This window comes from Wolffia australiana, chromosome 6, assembly GCF_029677425.1.
Source record: "Wolffia australiana isolate 7733 chromosome 6, ASM2967742v1".
In the NCBI taxonomy this organism is placed as follows: domain Eukaryota; kingdom Viridiplantae; phylum Streptophyta; class Magnoliopsida; order Alismatales; family Araceae; genus Wolffia; species Wolffia australiana.
This window is the reverse complement of record NC_135840.1, coordinates 17,149,990-17,169,772: the sequence shown is the minus strand read 5'-3', so window position 1 is coordinate 17,169,772 and position 19,783 is coordinate 17,149,990. Positions and strand designations below refer to the sequence as shown.

At 36.3% G+C, this 19,783-nt stretch overlaps 1 protein-coding gene across 1 annotated transcript; it reads right to left on the bottom strand.

Moving 5' to 3' along the window:
- Positions 1-1,151: 1,151 nt before the first annotated feature.
- On the bottom strand, positions 1,152-1,565 carry LOC144704989 (36.4 kDa proline-rich protein-like). The gene has a single exon (XM_078577569.1). It carries the CDS (start codon positions 1,563-1,565, stop codon positions 1,152-1,154), a length of 414 nt encoding a protein of 137 aa, XP_078433695.1.
- Between the last annotated feature and the right edge of the window lie 18,218 nt (positions 1,566-19,783).

Below are 19,783 nucleotides of genomic sequence, written 5' to 3'. Positions count from 1 at the left end.
AGAGTTACAGCTCCAAGCGAATTACCCGTCAGACGACGTCATTGACAACGTCTGAATCATCTTGGTATCAGAGCGTCGTCTCTATACCCTTCTAGAGGACAACACCGTCGATGTCCGGCATCAGCACATTTCTGTTGAAATTAGGAAAATTTGGTTTTGTTTAAAAGGTAAGTTATATTGTGTATGAATTGGGCGATGAAGATGACTTAAATCCTCACGCTCAACATCAATATATATGGCATTTGTTTCTGATTCAAGGGTTAAATCGTTAATTAGGATAGAATTCATGAATGTAATATTATTAACTAATTAAATTTTCGTCCGGTTTTGAAGACATTAAAAATAACTTTATTTTTATCTTTACAATAAGAGTGCCTTCATTGGGAAGAGTAAGTCTAGTAACTTGTTTCGTCCCGCAAAAATTCATAAAATACGTCGATTTTTTAGTGTATAGTAAAAAAGGGGCCCCTGCTTTCTTAGAAAAACATTTCCAGTACAATGACCGTCGAGATTGCCACCAAAGCATCCGCGGTCTCTTTTGTTGTCAACTCGTTATTCCGCAACTGTTTGGTCTTTAAAGCGTGATAATAATTAATTACTAAGGGCGTTGATTCATCTCAACAGGTGCTGTGGTGGATCATACGTAGTCTATCACATATGATTGGATTAAACACTCTACGATGAAAACTGCGTTGATCCAGGGTCATGTCCTTGGCTCTGCAAGGATAGTAATCCAGCAGGTTATTTTTATTTTCTACCTACATTCCTAAGGAAAATCCTACGGTGGAGATGATTAAATTGTACACGTCTACTTATAGAAATAACAGATTCTCGCTTATCAAGAGGAAACGAACAGAGAAGAAGACCTAGACTGGGTATGCCTGGAAGTAAAGAGAAGGAGAAAATAAAATAAAATAGAGAGATAGAGAGAGAGCAAGTAAAACACAAACAAAGGTACAAATAAATTGCATAATCGTTCGTCAAACAAAAAGTTTACTACACATATTACATGACCCTTTGGAGTGCTTAAGATCCTCCTCAAAGGGACATGGAGCGTCGCAAGTAATGAAGCACTTTAACTTAAGAAAACAAGCAAATGATACAGAACAAAAGAAGTTCCGTGCTTTATTCGGACGATTGCGACGGCCGATTCAAGTTGGGCACTGGAAATCAGACGGAAGGTGCTTCCCGCAGTCATTAACCAAGAGCTCAAGAGCGATGGGCAGTATTAGGCTGATGTTAAGCACTTTGGCTCGAATAACGGTGCAAAGGCAAACCGCGGCGTCGATATCGACTAGCCCACCAAGCAGAGGGCAGCATTTCTCGGCAGCGCCCTCGCCAATGCCAATGTGAACAAGCCCACCGAGCAAGTCCACACAGACGCCGAGCTTGAGGGCGTTTATAGGGCATCCCCGTCTAACGATTGGCTGAGGGGGAGGTGGGCAGGGCACCTCTTGTGGAGGGGGCGGAGGAGAGGGAACGGGGTGAGGGCAGTGGGGACAGGCAAAGGAAGATAGAACCTCGCAAGCTAGGACGAGGAAGATCATGAGGACTTGCTTACCCATTTCCTCTAAGTTCTTACTGTTCTTTCCTCACTGGTGGAGAGGACTGGAGAGGTCCTCCCTCTTTTTATAGGCTCCACTCCTCTCTCTCTCTCTCTCTCTCTCTCTCTCTCTCTCTCTCTCTCTCTCTCTCTCTCTCTCCCTCTCTCTCCCCCTCTCTCTCTCTCCCTCTCCCTCTCTCTCTCTTCTTTTTTCTCTCTCTCCCCCTCTCCATCTCTCTCTCTTCTTTTCTCTCTCTCTCTCCATTTCTCTCTCTCTCTCTCTTCTTTTCTCTCTTTCCCTCTCTCTCTCTTTTTTTCTCTCTCTCTCTCTCTCTCTCTCTCTCTCTTCTTTTCTCTCTTTCCCTCTCTCTCTCTTCTTTTCTCTCTCTCCCTCTCTCTCTTGCAATGACTCTCTCTTCTTTTCTCTCTCTCCCTCTCTCTCTTGCAATGACTCTCTCATCTTTTCTCTCTCTCCCTCTCTCTCTTGCAATGACTCTCTCATCTTTTCTCTCTCTCCCTCTCTCTCTTGCAATGTCTCTCTCTTCTTTTCTCTCTTGCAATGTCTCTCTCTTCTTTTCTCTCTTGCAATGACTCTCTCATCTTTTCTCTCTCTCCCTCTCTCTCTTGCAATGTCTCTCTCTTCTTTTCTCTCTTGCAATGTCTCTCTCTTCTTTTCTCTCTTGCAATGTCTCTCTCTATCTCTCTGCCTCCCTCCTCTCTCTCTTCTCTCCCTTCTGTCGGTCTCTGTCTATCTCGCTCTTTATCTCTCCTTTTTCTATCTATCTCTCTCTCTACCTCCCTCTCTCTTTCTCTCTCTCTCTCTCCTTCTTTCACTCTGTTTATATTCTCTCTCTCTCTTTCTTTTATTCTGTCTATCTTCTCTCTCTCTATCTTTATCTATCCATCTATCTTTCTCTCTCTCTACCAATGTATCTATTTCTCTCTCTCTTTCTTTCACTCTGTCTATCTTCTCTTTCTCTCTCTTTATCTATCCATCTATCTTTCTCTCTCCCTACCAATTCTATCTATTTATCTGTCTCTTTCTCTTTCCTTCACTCTGTCTATCTTCTTTTTCTCTCTCTTTCTCTATCCATCTATCTTTCTCTTTCTCTACCTATGTATCTGTTTCTCTCTTGCTCCCTTTCTATCTATCTCTTTTCTTTCTTTCTCTCTCTATCTATTTTCACCTACATTCTCTCGGTCTCTCTTTCTCACTGTCGCCGTTTCTCTCTCTATCTCCTCTCTCACGCTCTCTAGACAAAAAAGTTCAGTTATCAATCCCTTTCCTACTCGATCTATGGATGCCTTTCATGCCCGTGTGCGCCGTTTTCTTCACCTGAATTCATACAGGCGGACTAGGCGGTGGCTCTTGGAGTCGTTCGAGTGCAGGTCAATTATTTTTATCGTTGGATTTCTATGCATGGAAGGCGGCAGATACAATTTTCCCAGCCGTCTCTCTCTCTCTCACTATCTCTCTCTCTCTCTCTCTATCTCTCTCTCTCTCTCTATCTCTCTCTCTCTCTCTCTCTCTCTCTCTCTCTACATCTTTAAAAACATTCAGTTATCCGTCTTTTTTTTTACTCTCTTGCAATAGATACAGACTTCTCCCGAAGTAGAAAGGCCAAGATAAGGATCTATTTACCGGAAGGACGAGAAAAATAAACAGACACATAACTATGTAATCGATGCAAAGATAAACATGTGGAACTATCTACAATTGGTTGGTCACCGAGTAATTCTAATAAGTCCTGTTTTCCGTGGTTTTCCCATGTTACAACTTCCATGCCAATTCGATCGATCCGGAATGGATCAGTTAAACATTCCATTAGGTAGTCGTGAAACTCGGATAAGTACAACAGTAGCAATGTAGATAAAGAAACAGGAAAGAAAAAAATGTGCGCGCTTGAAAATTGGTTTTGCCAATGCCCTGTATAGGCCAAACCTGTTCACGGGCGGATGAAAACAGCCTCGAATGGCTAAGACTCCAAGAGTATGATGATGTCAATAGTTGGCAACGTCTTCCTCTTTGTTGGGGTGCGTGGCAATTGAGCTATTCAAATGATCACCACGCTGAGCCGATGGAGTTAGACCGAGCATATGATGCATTTGTCGTTGCCTACCGACGTGAAAGAGAAGCAAACACCGCATACTATCTATGTTTCATTCCATCTCCCTCTCTCTCTTTCTCTATCTCTGTCTTGCTCTCTCTCTCTCTTTATCAATCTTTCTCGATATCTCTCAAGGATAATATTTATTAAAGCTGAAGAATATCGACTTGGTTATGGATTCTGCAACCCTGAATTATTCGTCTCCGGATATTCGTCATCTTGACATATTTGAAGACAGCAGCTGCTAATATTCTCATGAACATAAAAATAAATTTGAAAAATTGGTCCAAGAATTACTAGTTTCAAACTTTATTCAACGTTCGTCTTGTCATTTTTTAATCATGAATTGATGATTTAAATGAAAGATGGAGGTGACATATATGTGATGAGTAGAGAGCCTTGAACCACATCACCTTTCTAAATAGATATCCAATTTTAACTGTGGATGAATTTCTTGGGTTATAAATGTTTATAAAGCTAGATCTCAAATCACAGTATTATCAAATCTGTATGTAGAAGAATGATGTCCATAAAATGGCTGTCAAAACTCATCAGGGACCTTCTGAATTTACAGGCCATCATTTTTGGGTTGTTTAAGGCCAATCCTTTTTTCAACTGTTGATGAACTCAAATTTTAAAAACTCACATCTGCAAATGTGTGATTGTATTCTCCAATGATATATTGATATACAAGCAACATCATGACGCGGATGAACAAGACATCCATGCAGTTATCAAAATATAAAGAGATCACTAGACATGGATCAATGTGAAAAAATGCCAATTTTCTGAAGACGGAATTAAAATCCTTGGTCATTAAGTTTCACATCAAGGTCTATCAACATATATAGAGTAAACACAACCAATGATAAGGTGGCCTATCCCCACTGTGGTAAAACAACTAAGCGGCTTCTTGGGATTAACTAATTGTAAAACAAGATGTTTGGCCCACTACGCTTCAAAGGGTCAAACTAAGTCTGCTACTGATGAAGACTTCGTTTAAAAAGAGAAAGGAATCGATTAAAGCTTTCAATCAACTCAAGAAAGCTTCATCTTTCACTCCTATATTACAGTTGTTGATGTTTTTTAAACCTTTTGTCATCAGCATTGAGGCAGTACTCATTCCTGATAGCCATAAGATATCATGCCATCATGAGCATGTAAGTGCATCGGTGGAAACATTACCTACTATTCCATCAATTCTACTTTTACACATATCAGTTCAGGCTTAACTTTATTGAGCAACATGAAATTCACCAACGGTATCAGAAGTAGGCCACTACGGTACTTGATTTTGATTTAGAAAAGTCTACCGTGGCCGACTCCCTTTCTTCATAAACAACACAACTTGCAATTCAAGTATCTATCTTTCCACACTTCATTGGCTTGTAATGGTAGTACTCATTACTGAGATCCTAGCAGATCCAAAATTATCCCAAATCATGGAGACATAATTCTCCACTACCAAATATCAGAAAAAAATTATTCCATCCAAGGCCAATTCTCTTTTACAAAAATAAAGTTTTCCTAACTAGCTCTTCATCAATTATTCCTCACATCTCATATGAGCTTCACGATCCCAACATAGGAGGGCATAGTAGCTTTCTCAAGGCTTACAATTAAATTACTCAACAACTTTACTATCAAGGAATGAATGCACATATCAGAACATATGTTACCCAATGTTGAATTTGCTGAAAAAAAAAATTCCTCCAACTTCAGCAAGGGCAGGTCTCCTTCAACCACCCCTATATTCCCACCCAAGCTTGGTAGGACATCTTCCTAGATTTTTATAGACGGATTATCTACATTGCTTGGTTATTACTCAATCATGGTGGTTGTTGATAGACTCTCCAAATGTTTCCATTTTATCGCACCTACATACCCTTTTCAGCTCAATTGGTTGCATATCATTACATTAAAGTAGTCAAGCTACATGGAATTTCACATTAAATACTTTTGTATTGGTGATTTTTTTACCAGCTCGTTGTTGTTTTAAATTCATAAGCATTAAGGCACTGCTTTAAGGCTAAGTTCTTCATATCATCCACAAACAAATGGAATAATAAAAGCCGCTACTATAAGCCTTGAATGTCATATTCGATGCTTCTCATTAGAGTGTCCCACATTATGGGTCAAGCGGCTACCCTAGGCGAAATACATTTAAAATAAATCATAACATCTTTTCATTAATATGTCACCCTTCAAAGTGGTATATGAACGACACTCTCTAACATTACAGTAACACATGATGCGACCATCTTGATAAACTCAAAATTAGGCTAAAATTTACATCATTGTGACTTTGAGTTTGATTAGTAATCTTTCTAAACCTGTAGGCATGAATTATTTATCTAGATGGAAATGAGCAAGGGTCGTCTCCACAGGAACATATCTTAGGGAAATAGTATTTTAGAATGGTGAATTCTAGAAGGAAAGAAGGATTACGTATTGTGTAAGGGATAGTTAATGGGCGAATATAGTAATGATGATATAGATAGTAGTAATTTTACAAGGTAGGATGAGTATCATACTAGCAATAGATCATTATCAAATGAATATGACTAGAGCTTAAGGTGAAGGAAGACATCAATGGTGGGTTGCCATGAGATGAGAGTTAACAATGAGACGTAGTTGAGTTAGTGTTTAATGATCTAAGGTGTACTAGTTTACGGTTTAATGTAATATAGGAGAGTGGGAAGATGAGATGGGATGAAGATGATGGTGTAAGACATGATGATGGAGGTAGCAAAAATAAGGTAGAATGAAGAGTGAAATAAGAGAATAGTTATTTAAGTTTTCTCGAACAGGTAGGGAGGACATACATTATGGGATTGTGATGGTGTAAGTGACACGTGAAGTGGATGGTACAGGTGATGGAAATATATGTGGCCGGCAAGCCAGTCACACATTCCACATCTCGTTCCATATTCATTAATGGAACATATTCATTATAGTGCACGTGTGATGCGTATAATGAAGTCCATGAATACATGATCAAACTTAGTGAATTACGATGAGATCGTAATAGGGAGATCACTAGTCTTTAAGCATGTGTTCTAAACATTCCTATTCAAAGGATACGCGAGAAGGACATCGAAGTATCCGGATAGAATAGCACTATCTAGCCTCACTCATATGATGAGTATGGCCGGTCCCGTAGCCATTAATGTGGCGACACTGAGGATAGATAGTGGGTGCTCTTTAGTGGAAAGAGTTCACTGAATTGATCCGTACGAATCCCTGAATATTATTATATCGAACTGTCAATCAGGTTGATTCACATCACGGTTGTGTAAGTGGTCCTTACACTTGAGACACCAAAGACGTCGTGTGGACGGACGATTGTACTTTGGCTATGGCCAACGAGTCTCTAATCATGGGATTCTAAACGGTCTTAGTTCGGGTGCATCAAGAAGTACACGAAGGTGATTGAGTGGTCAAGATGGGATCGTCCACCCTCAGTATAAGAGGTAACAGCTCAAGGAAGACGATGCAACAAAGTCCTTGGTCAAGGCAGTGAAATATCGGAGAAGAGTTCTCCGATGATTTTCGAATGCATTAGTACTAACTCGGATGATCGATTAGGGTTTGACAGTTGACCATACCCTAAGTCGTCCAAGGAGCGTCAAATGGATTAGGGATTATATATACACGGTAACCAATGACGAACAGGTTCCATGAGTGAGTCGATACGCACTCCTTTGTATCTTCTAGGGCACGAGGTGTAGCTTGACACCCCACGTGTCGGAGTCTCGACCTATCGATTGGGTTAAATTGATCTGACATTAATTAATCTATATGATGATATAGTTAATTAATTTGGAAGGCCAATAAAGGTTATTGGGCCGCTGGAGTCGTTAACTAGACTGATACATGGGCCTAGAGGGTCACACACAAATGATCTTTTGGACGTTGGAAGATATACTTAAGTTTTTGGGATTTTTATGAAAAATACCCACTTAGTATAAATAGGGGAAGGCTCTGAACGAAATTCACCCAGGCCAGAATTGTTCAGGGGCCTTTCCCCTTCTTCTCCACTCTCCCCACACTGCCTCTCCATCCCTAATGTGATCGGGATGACGTAATGACTCCGACGGAGAAAGAACGCGGCTCGTCAATGAGAGGGAGGAGATCCGACGCACCGAGGACCGCGTGGACACGTCTAGAGGCTGCACACTTGAGCAGCTCGACTCGTCTTGCTCCAGGATCGAAGAAATCACGAATGAGATTCGTGCAAAGGTACTTTGTTTTAATGGTTTTTGTCGATGCCGTTCGATTTGCAAAGAGTCTTCCGCTGCGCATCATTTTGATTTGTTCATCCAGATCTAGGCTTATAGAACCCAACAATAGGATGATAGATAGGGAAAATAATGGATGAAGATGTATGTTTATGATAGATGAGCTACCTAAATCTATTGAAGAGTAGTCAATGTAAGGTAAGATGGTAACATTAGATCCCTATGCTCTGCTGGGATCAAGGTATCTTCCTGATGGAGATCAGCCTCCTCACCTCTCTGTTAAAACTCTTCAAGAACTAGAGACACCAAGAACAACTTGATGGACCTTCAAAACTTCACTTTTAATTTGTCTCTCTAGGAGGAAGTGAGCTTAAATGTTTTTTGTACAAAGACTGGGAACTCAATTTATAGATCCAACATGGATGAATAAGGGACATAAAGATGAAGCTACCCTTAAAATTTCAGCTCAATCAAAGTTTTAGATCATCAGATATCAAGCTCTGAAGTTGGACGATTCCTATGCATTCATTTAATCAAAAGATTTCTCTCTCCTCATCCTCGTTAGCGTCGTCATATCGTTCTGTTAGGGTTTTGTTTCATTATGGCATTTAATACAATGATTGGCTCAGATTCTTCCTCATAATCTGTGATCGACTGCTCACGTTGCGCCACGTGTCACCTATGAAAAAGACAAAATTAATAGACGAGAAGTTTAATATTAAAATAAACTATTAACAAGTATGTCGCAGTTGATGTGGTGGCGCATCAGTACGCCACGTTTACACATGTGTTTTGTGACATGTGGGTGCAACCGCGACTTTTGACCAGTAGAATATAAATGAATATACATGGATCCATATTTTAGTCCTCGCTCTGAGGTTTCCTCAAAACTAAAAAATTTCTTTTTTTTGAGCCATGTCACCCTATGCTGAAAAAAGCTAAAAGAAAACAGTTAAACATTAAATGACGTTATGGCAGCACTAATCATGGTGCCATAATGGTTCATGTTAATGACTGGCTGACGCTAATCATTACCTTAATTGTTGTTGATTCCTGCTCAACAAATCAAATGATGACACAGTGCATTCTGCAAAAAAAAACTTAAAAATAATCTATAGAAATTCCGATTAAGTTAAATAGAAGCCCAAAAACTATAAATAAATATGTACTGAAAGTTGGAAAAATTATATCCTTACGAATTTAATGCCGAAAATTTTTGGAAAATAATATTCTGACTCAAAAAAAATTTTAATTTCAGATTTTGATGTAAAAAAATTATTAAAAGTCCTTAAATCCATAAAATTCAAAATATCATTTGAAAAATAAATTTAATTATTTTATTCACACATATAATCAAATTAAAGCAAAAAACATATAAATATGGTCAGATTATCCTATTTAAAATATATGCTATCACATCTCCAGTCAATCTTTGTACCAAATGCTCCATGAACACAGAATCACCCCAGATAATCATACTTTCAAATTGTCCATGTAACACGCATACTTAAAGAATCATATTGGAGAAAACCATCGAGATGTTCATAATCAAGTGAATGAATATACATCAAAATCTGCTCATATAGAATAAAACTATAGTCAAAAGAACCTTTAAGAAATTGTCTCCTAAAGTTTTTTTTCCATTCACAATATTTCAACACATTGGTTCAGTAGCATATGGATTAGACCTACAGGACTCTTTATTCATTCACCTTGTCTTCCATATTTCTCAACTTTCTCTAGTCATTGGAGAACATCAAAATATTGCATTACTAGCATATCTGAAAGATTTATCCAGAAAGGGTATTATCTGAAAGATTTAGCAGTGATGGCATGCATGTCCTGATGACTAGAAGAACTTATGAAACTTTGATGCAACTTGGGAACATGTCTTTTTCATGCAACGGACTTTCTTGAAAAGGAGCTTCCTGGGATCAATAATTAACATGATGGATAAAATATCCTAACATGGTAAAATGTGGATATTGAAAAGTTATACATGGCTTTGAAAGAATCCACTTTCTTTCATCAAATTATTTTTTAAGATCTACACATAGAAAATCCACTTATAAAATATTGAAGGTTTATATGTAACTTGTATGATAAACACAAATTATTTGTCAATGGTTGGAAAGGCCCATGTTTAAGAGACATCATCGAATATCATCTCTTAAAATGGAACGAAACAATCGAAGATCTTGAGGCAATGGATGATAATACTTTGATTAAGAAGGATTTATGGTATGTGCACCTGTTTTTGCTTCTGCAATAAATTACCTTTTGAGATGGATTTAATTATGCGTTATCATATGTCTTTATCAAACAAGATTATATTGAACATGGTTATTAACACATCAAAAAGGTCCAATCATTCAAGGGCCAAATTAAGTGAAGAAGAACGGTGACTACTAAATAAAAGTGGAGCTCCCAATTCAGGAGGAGACTTGTCACTACCACAAGGAAGATGTTTATTGCAACTAATATGATTCACTACTACTATGCTCAGATCAGGAGTAGTCATCAAAGAATGTGGTCTAAGCAATACTTCTAGTAAGATACTTAGCATACTCCAATGGAAAATTAACACCATATGGTAATTAGACTCTTTACTCTAAAAGTATATTTCATATTTGTCAGTACGACCATGCCGTGATACTTTATAATATTTTTGTCTTGCATCAATATTATGAGAAAACATTTGCATCAATATTACTTTGTACACTGTGTTAGTCTAAGAATGTGAAGATTTGTATGTTTGATGGCAATATTTGAACATTTGGTGATGGGACACATGTTTTAGATCTCATAAAATGTATTGTCTTACATATTACTCTTTACTCTAAATAAATCAAATTCGTTACATAAAATTACGTCCTGAAAATTTTGAAGTATACTGTTCTCATAAATTTATAGTACGTTGATGTGAGCACTATCTTTGGTAAAGAATTTTTATCTTGGGGATAATAGGCAAAAGGCACGGATTACACACTAGTATGCTGGAATAAATCAGAAGGGTGTCTTAAAATGAAACATGTGTTCTGTTTCGGAGGAGAACTCCCACTACAAGGGGCATTCTTGATATTATCTAGTATGATGTTTTGGGGCCCCTTTGGTGTTCATTTCCTTGAAGCATTTTACTTTATTAATTTATTTTCGGGGAAAGTTTTGGTCTATGTCTTAAATCCCAATGGAAGTCTCTTTTCTATTCAAGAAGTTGACAAAATTGGTAGAGAAGCAGGCGATAATTTTGTTGGGTTCAAAAGGCCTAGTTCTGGATGAAGATTTCAAAATGATACGCAGTGGAAGACTTTAGCGAAATTGTACGGCATCGATAAAAATCATGAAATGAAGAACATATGCACGGATCTCATCTGTGATTTCTTGGATCCCAGAGTGAGACGAGTCAAGCTGCTCAAGTGTGCAACCTCTAGTCGTATCCATGCGGCCCCTGGCATGTCGAATCTCCTCCTCGTTGATGAGCCCCATTCTACCACCATCGTCATCCTTACGCCATCCCGATCGCGTCAGGAGTAGAGAGGAGTAATGGGAAGAAGGGAGAAGAAGGGGAACGCCCCTGAACAATTTTGGCCTGGGTGATTTTCCTTCAGGGCCTTCCCCTATTTATACTAAGTGGGTATTTTTCATAAAAATCCCAAAAAATTAAGTATATCTTCTGGCATTCAAAAAACCATTTGCATGTGACCCTCTAGGCCCATGTATCAGTCTAGTTAACAACTCCAATGGCCCAACAACCTTTAGTGGCCTTCCAAATTAATTAACTATATCATCATATAGATCAATTAACGTCGGATTGATTTAACCCAATCAATAGATTAAGTCTCCAATACGTGGGGTGCCAAGCTACACCTTGTGCTCTAGAAGGTACAAAGGAGTGTGTATCGACTCACTCATGGAACCTGTTAGTCTTTGATTACCGTGTATGTATAGTCCCCCATCCACTTGACACTCCTAGGACAATTTAGGGTATAGTCAACTGTCAAACCCTAATCGGTCGTCTAAGTTAGTACTGATGCATTTAGAAATCATTGGAGAACTTTTCTCCCGATATTTCAATGCCATGGCCAAGGACTTCATTGAATCTTCTTCCTTGAGCTGTCACCTCTTATACCGAGGGTGGACAACCCCATCTTGACCACTCAATCATCTTCATGAACTTCTTGATGTACCCAAACTAAGACCGTTTAGAATCTCATGATTAGAGACTCGTTGGCTATAATCAAAGCACAACCGTCCGTCCACAAAATATCTTTGGTGTCTCAGGTCTAAGGACCACTTATACAACCGTGACATGAATCAACCTTATTGACTGTTTGGTATAATACCATTTAGGGATTCGTACGGATCAATTCAGTGAACTCTTTCCACTAAAGAGCACCCACTATCTATCCTTAGTGTCCCCACACTAATGGCTACGGGAACGACCATACTCATCATATGAGTGAGGCTAGATAGTACTATTCTATCTGGATACTTTGATGTCCTTCTCGCATTTCCTTCAAATAGGAATATTTAGAACACATGCTTAAAGGCTAGTGATATCCGTATTACGATCTCATCATAACTCACCAAGTCCGATCATGTATTCATGGCTTGCATTATAAGCATCACACGTCCACTATAATGAATATGTTCTATTACTGAACATGGAACAAAATAAGGATTGTGTGATTGGCTTGCCGGCCGCATACATTTCCATCAAAATTCACATCTAGGCTGACGATTGATAATAGTGTTCGATGCTTACCAAATTACTTAAATAACTTTCCCAAGTTTTGTATAGCGAAAGTCATTTGATTGTCCATCACATGGGGCATCAAAATAGCATTATAGAGCGTCTCAAAAACAACTAAAATGATAAATTTGCTGCTTACTCTCAAATGGTGTACTGAAAAAAAAGTTGGACTGAGCACGCATTGATCGTTTGCATTTTAATTAGTTAGTTTATTTGACCACATCGAGGATAATAGTTTTGATGTGTTATGGTCTCAATCCCCTTAGAATAATAAAAGTATTTATTATTATAGTTCAGTACCTTAGACAATCCACACCTTTAGCATGGAAGTCAGGAAATCTTAACTATTCGTAGATCTTATGTGCAGACCAGCCATTTTGAGATCAAGATCTGTTCATTATATTTGCATCTTCAATGGTATATGGTTAGAGGCAAGTTGACTCTCACACCAAGCCACCGATACCTCAACATTCTACTCAATTCTGGCTTGTTTTCTTTTGCCCTGACTATTATATTGATGAGGCTGACAGCACTTTAGAACCATCAAGCTATAAGAGGATGTTCAATCATGATGTTGTGAATCTAAAGCCATAGTAGTGGAAGAAGAAATGGACTCCCTCCATAAAAACGTGATAGGAATTTATATGTGGTAAGCCAATCACACATACCATATCTTATTGATTTTCGTTGATCCTTTACATTTATTAAAATGCCTGCGTGATACTTTCAATTAACTCCATTAATACAGTATTGAACTTAGTGAATTAGGATAACATCATAGGTTTAATGAAGTCTTTAATCAAAATTTACTATTCAAAGGATACTTTCACCAATTCTGTATTGAATGACAGTATCAACTCCCAGCCATTTACTTAGTGTGGCTGATTTCATATTCAATACTAAGTGATCAAAATGGGATTAATCATTTTTAGTATAATTGAAGACATCTTAATGAAGATAATACAAGAAAGTCCCTCGGCCAAGGTAGGAGAATGTGAAAAAAAAGTTCTATGTACCCTTTGCATTATTACTGACTAGGATTATTGGTTAGAGTTTGATACTTGAGAATAATTTATACCATCAAAGCGAAAAAAAGATGACCAATGATTATACATGAGAGAGCCTATATATACCTTTATATCTTCTAGAGCATATGGTGCTGTTGTCACCAAACGGGTTTGAAACACAACCTGTAACAATAAAGGGGTAAAACTCCCCAATGAAATTCACTCAAGCTAGAACTAATTGTTGCTGCCCCCGGCTGATGCAACTCGAATGACAAAATGATGACGCTGAATCAATCAGAGGCTTACAAAAATGAAGGGGATTCAACGTGCCACTAATCACACTAATGTGTTTAAAGTTTTAACACTTAAACAAGTCAACTTCTGTTTCTTGATGAAACAATAAAATCACAAATCTCATCTATGGAGAGGTGATTGGATCCACAGTTTTAAAGCTTGATTACAACTCTTTTTTGTTATTCCACTACGTGAATCATTAAATTTTCGTATTGATCATGGTCATTACCATACATAAGATATGTGAAGTTTAGTGAACTCTATAGACCATATGAATCTTATATATTGCACATGATTGTTGACACACAAAGATAAGATAACTGGGTTGTACTCCTGGTTCACTAGAATTTTGGTGACAAAGGGGTTGAATTTCATCCCAAAGTTTTCTTCCATCATGAAGTGCATTTATGTTTGATACATTCTTACAGTTCGCACCTATCAGGATTATTAACCAGAGAGACTATATGTCAAAAACAATTCCCTATATTGAGAGCATCAGTAGGTCATTCATATGGAGTATCGTATAGGCTTCCTAGATTTTTAGGAAATCACTCCTTTGTGATCTTAAGGTGCCTCTCCACATGTAAAAGTAGTATGCTACCTAATAGTCCAAGATCTTGAAGTATTTAATTACCACTTTGAACTTACGTCACATTAAATTTATGAAAATAATGTGGTCCACCCATTTGACATTTCCTTCAAGTCAATTTTGTTTGGAATATGAAAACAAATTTCAACTAGACTATAATATTTAGGGTGATCTCATTAAAGACTTTGAGATTAACAATCTTATTGTAGTTCCAAAGATTGTTAACATGTCATTTGTATAGATTTAAGAGTCACTATTGTAGTCCTAGATAAAAAGAGTATATTGATATATACATTTTACATTTAACATCGGACACATGAAGCTAGAGTGCTGCAAATTTAACAATTTTATGAACTCAATATCCTATGATTGAAACTGAAATCACTCATATGTCCATAGTGTCATACAGGGATGTCTTTGGTTCATTAGTGTATGCTATGGGCTAAACTCCTACTCATCTGTCATGTGTCATAACTATGGAGAACATATTTCCCCAAAAACAAGTCATGGCACATTCCAAGTCATTTAAATGATTTCTTAGGTAGCTAATGGGGATGTGATACGCCTAAAAAATGCACATAAAATATGTCGTTGTTTTGGGTTTTAGACTTATGCAATAAAATTTATAATTTCCCTTAATCACTAAATATGCATATAGAGCAAGTAAGGGGTCGAACCACAGGGAGGCAACAAATGAGAATTTTTATCCAATTTATATAAATTAATTAAAGAATGAATTAATTTTGCAATTAATAAATCTTAATTATCCTTAATAATATTCTTTCATTAATCAAAATTAAGTAAAACTTAATTTTGATTTTTAATATTTTGGTCAGAAAATTCAAGATAGGAATATTATAATTTTAAGCTCAGATTAATTCAGATTATTAATTTCCCAATTATTATAAATTTTAAAACAATTTTATGAATTAAAATTGGGAATTAAATTTATAATAATTGGGAAATTAATAATCTGAATTAATCTGAGCTTAAAAATATAATATTCCTATCTTGAATTTTAATTAATAAATCTTAATTATCCTTAATAATATTCTTTCATTAATCAAAATTAAGTAAAACTTAATTTTGATTTTTAATATTTTGGTCAGAAAATTCAAGATAGGAATATTATAATTTTAAGCTCAGATTAATTCAGATTATTAATTTCCCAATTATTATAAATTTTAAAACAATTTTATGAATTAAAATTGGGAATTAAATAATCAAGAAAATGATTTTAAATTGGAGTTCAAGATAGATGAATTTTCGATTAAAATTTTATTTTTAGGTTTTTTATATATTAAAGTAAATTCCTAAACAATAAAAATCGAAATCTAGAGAGAGAAACTAAGCAAATCAACCTAGAGAGAGAAAGTGAAGAAATTGGGGAAAAGATGAAATCTGACCCTAAATAAAAAATATAATGAAGCAGAAATGTTTCAAATTGATATATAATTAAGGATAAAAATCCAGATCTTGAATCAGAAAAAAAAAGTGCTAATTTCATTGAAAACAGACTTCTAGGGCATGTACATTTCGCCCATGCCTCGGCGTTTTAGAATCGTTCAAGAAGATGATTGAAATACAAATCAGAAACTTACAGTTTTGAGTGCAGAAGCAAGATCTGTCGACTTCAAGAATCCCTCCTGTGTCCTTCCTGGCCAATTGCTTGGGGGAGAGCATCCAAAAGTGATTTTCGCCCATTTCCAGATCTCCATTTAAAGATCCAACCGTCTGGATTGTAGAGGGAGAAATGAAGAACCTACCCTCAAAATTTCAGCCCAATCAGAGTTTTAGATCTCAAGATATCAAGGTTTTAGTGAAGGTAAATCTAGGCCGTTAGATTAAATTATCTCTCCTCCAATAAGTTAGGAAATGGCGATTTCCTATTGGTCTGAATGACTTTTCCTCGTTGTCCCCGTCCTCGGATCACGTCCTGACACGTGATTGTCCGCGTCAGCCGCCCACAATGATTGGAGAACAATCATTCCTTTTGAATGGCCAGGAAAAAGCCACGGTGCCCTGAAATAATAAAACAAACAAAAGTGTCTCGCTCTCTCTTTTATATATTTTAAATCATAAGCCGCTTATTTTGACTATTCTTCTCTCTCTCTTCTCTCTTTTATACATTTTAAATCATAGCCGCTTATGTTGACTATTCTTCTCTCTCTTCTCTCTTTTAAATATTTTAAATCATAAGCCGCTTATGTTGACTATTCTTCTCTCTCTTTTCTCTCTTTTATATATTTTAAATCATAAGCCGCTATTCTTCTCTCTCTCTTCTCTCTTTTATATATTTTAAATCATAGCCGCTTATGTTGACTATTCTTCTCTCTCTCTTCTCTCTATTTATTATATAATAATAACCGCTCTCTATCTCTCTCTATTTATTATATAATAATAACCACTCTCTATCTCTCTCTATTTATTATATAATAATAACCACTCTCTATCTCTCTCTATTTATTATATAATAATAACCACTCTCTATCTCTCTCTATTTATTATATAATCATTTTAAGCTTGATAACATGCAAATATGAGTAATTTAATGCATAAATACGCATAAATATAATAATATAAGGCACTAAAGATGCATGTTATCAGACCCCCCCAAGTTAAATCATTGCTAGCCTCTTAGCAATGGCATTTAAAATCTCTTGGTAGATACATTCACCTTATAGTCTTAGCAACATGAGCTTGAAGTTATAATGATATCAATTACACCGCTAAGTACGATTATACCCATGTAATTCTAGAATGCGTATGAGAGACTCCCTTGTGATTTTGGAAAGAGCTGGTGGTCATGAGTGAAGCCTACTTCTCGCCGGGTTTGATACTTTAATCTAGGTAATGCTTTCCCTCACTTTCTCACATCACTCACTCACACATGACGGTCCCCACTAAGTTTCCTCCCTCCTAAGAGTAAAAGATAGTCACTATTCACTTCTCAAGTAAACACAGAATATCAATTGTGTATCAAGGAATCACGTGTGATGAGGCTACTATCTAACTATGTGTAAAGAGAGAAGAGAATGAGGAATGTCTCAAAAGAATGGGTGAAAGGTATGTTAAGGATGATTGACAGGCATAGAATACTTAAGATAGCTTACTCCCAAGATAGACAACAAGAACAAAATGGTATGAGAGAATATGTGAAGATGGACGTTATTGACTAAGCCTAGATGATAATTTAATCAACATTCATATCGAGCAAATAGAGATGCTTCCAAGAAAAACCCCAAAAAAAAAATTTTCCCTTTTTTTCTTTCTTTTTTTTTTTGTTTTTTTTGTTTTTTTCTTTTTTTCTTTCTTTTTTTTTTCAACAGGGGTGATCTTAAATGGAAGCTTAGTGTGGGAATGGATAATGGTTGATCAACTACACAACATTTGATGCATTCTAGGATAGTAGCATGTAGATGAGCTCAGAAGACAAGACGAGACATAAACAAAGAGAGTAAGACAAAGGAAAAGGTATGAGAGGGTGAACCCCAAGGGGAAGAGGAGAAGAAAATTGGGAGTGAGCATATCATAGTATTCTAGGACTAGCGGGGAATAGATGGGCACCTATAAGAATGAGTGAAATTGGGTTAATGGTAAGGGTAAGCTAGGGAAAATGGATGAAGAGGGTACACATATAGGTTTCAAAAGGTATTTCAAGGTGGCTCAAGGAAAGGTCATTCTGTGCTTAAGAATTTGAAATATGACCATTTTTACCTCAAGAGAGATTCACTTAGTGGAGATTTGAAACTTTAGACTCGATTCACTCATTGGTGGGTGGATGATGGTGGCTCACCTGGCATTCCCTAAGACGATAGTACTTCAACCCTTTGGTTTTCATGTCTGTTCCTCACCCTGCCAGATATCCTAACCATTTGGAAGAAAATACATGCATCTAGATCATGGCTCATACCATTGAGAGATGTATTTGATCCACTTCTATACTCATGTTGCTAGGATACGGGGTGACTGCTTCTCCAAGATGGGTATGATTAAATTCATACAATTATCTACCCCCAACTTGAAAAGATGTAAGGAATAAAATATTTTCAAACCAAAGTTTCCCCACTTAAAATATGCATTGTCCCTAATGCAAGAAAATAAAACAGAAGGAAGATGATAGTCTAACCGTGATTCTTTTCCGATGTCATTGTCTTGCCATGGATCCTTGTGCTTAGTAATTTATTCTCCTAAAACCAATATTATCTAGAAAGCCAGTCAATGAGATCATCTTGGGTATGTGATAGCCAATTATTTAAAGCAACAAGACAAAAATATTATTTAAAGCAAATTACTATAAGTGATTATTAAATTGAAAATAAAGAAGCTAGAAGCTTAAAACAAAAGTCATCATGACTATGATACCACTAATCTTGTGTATGAGATTTTCAACACCAATGTGCATAAATTTATATTTCAAGGTTGGCTTTGATATTGATTTGGATAACAATGTAATATATGTATGAAACACATAATTGAAACACAAATACAACCTCATAAAAATATTTTCAAAATCCATGAAGTTGTAATACCAATATGTCAAATATATGTTATCCCATTCAATTCAACCATATGTTCATTCAGATCTATCAATGCTCAAATATTCAAAGAAAATATTTTTCAAATGGATATCAAATATATGATCATGCCAATTGGTGAAAAATATTTTCTTCAAAGTTATTCTCTCTAGTATTGATTCCAACCCCTTTTTTAAGGTTACTTCTCCTTGCTCAATGAAGACTTTAATTTCATGATCATGTATCTCATCAATAAATTCATCAAAAACTTCAAAACTTTTACTTATATTCAGAGGTTTATCACAAGACTGATCAATTGAAGTATCATCTTGATTATCCATAAATAATAGCTGAATATAAAAATTATAATCAGAATTACATGAACTATGTGAATCCACATTTTCATCTTTTCTTGAGCATGTATCTCTCCCATGATATTCATCATTAGAAATAACATTTTGATCATCAAAAAATAACATCTGAAAATTATAAGTATCACCAAAGGGGCACAAAATATTCTCATCAAAATATTCTTTTGTTGAACATATATCATTTTCATAAGTTTTATCCATAGAAGGAACATCTGAAAGTAGAAATTGAACGTTCAAAGTTTCAACAAAAGGAGATGAAATAGTTTCATCTTTATGTTCAAAAACTTCCTTTTCTTCATTTGAGATCATATCACTTGGAATAGAAATTTCATTATCAACCACATGATTAGAAATCTCAAC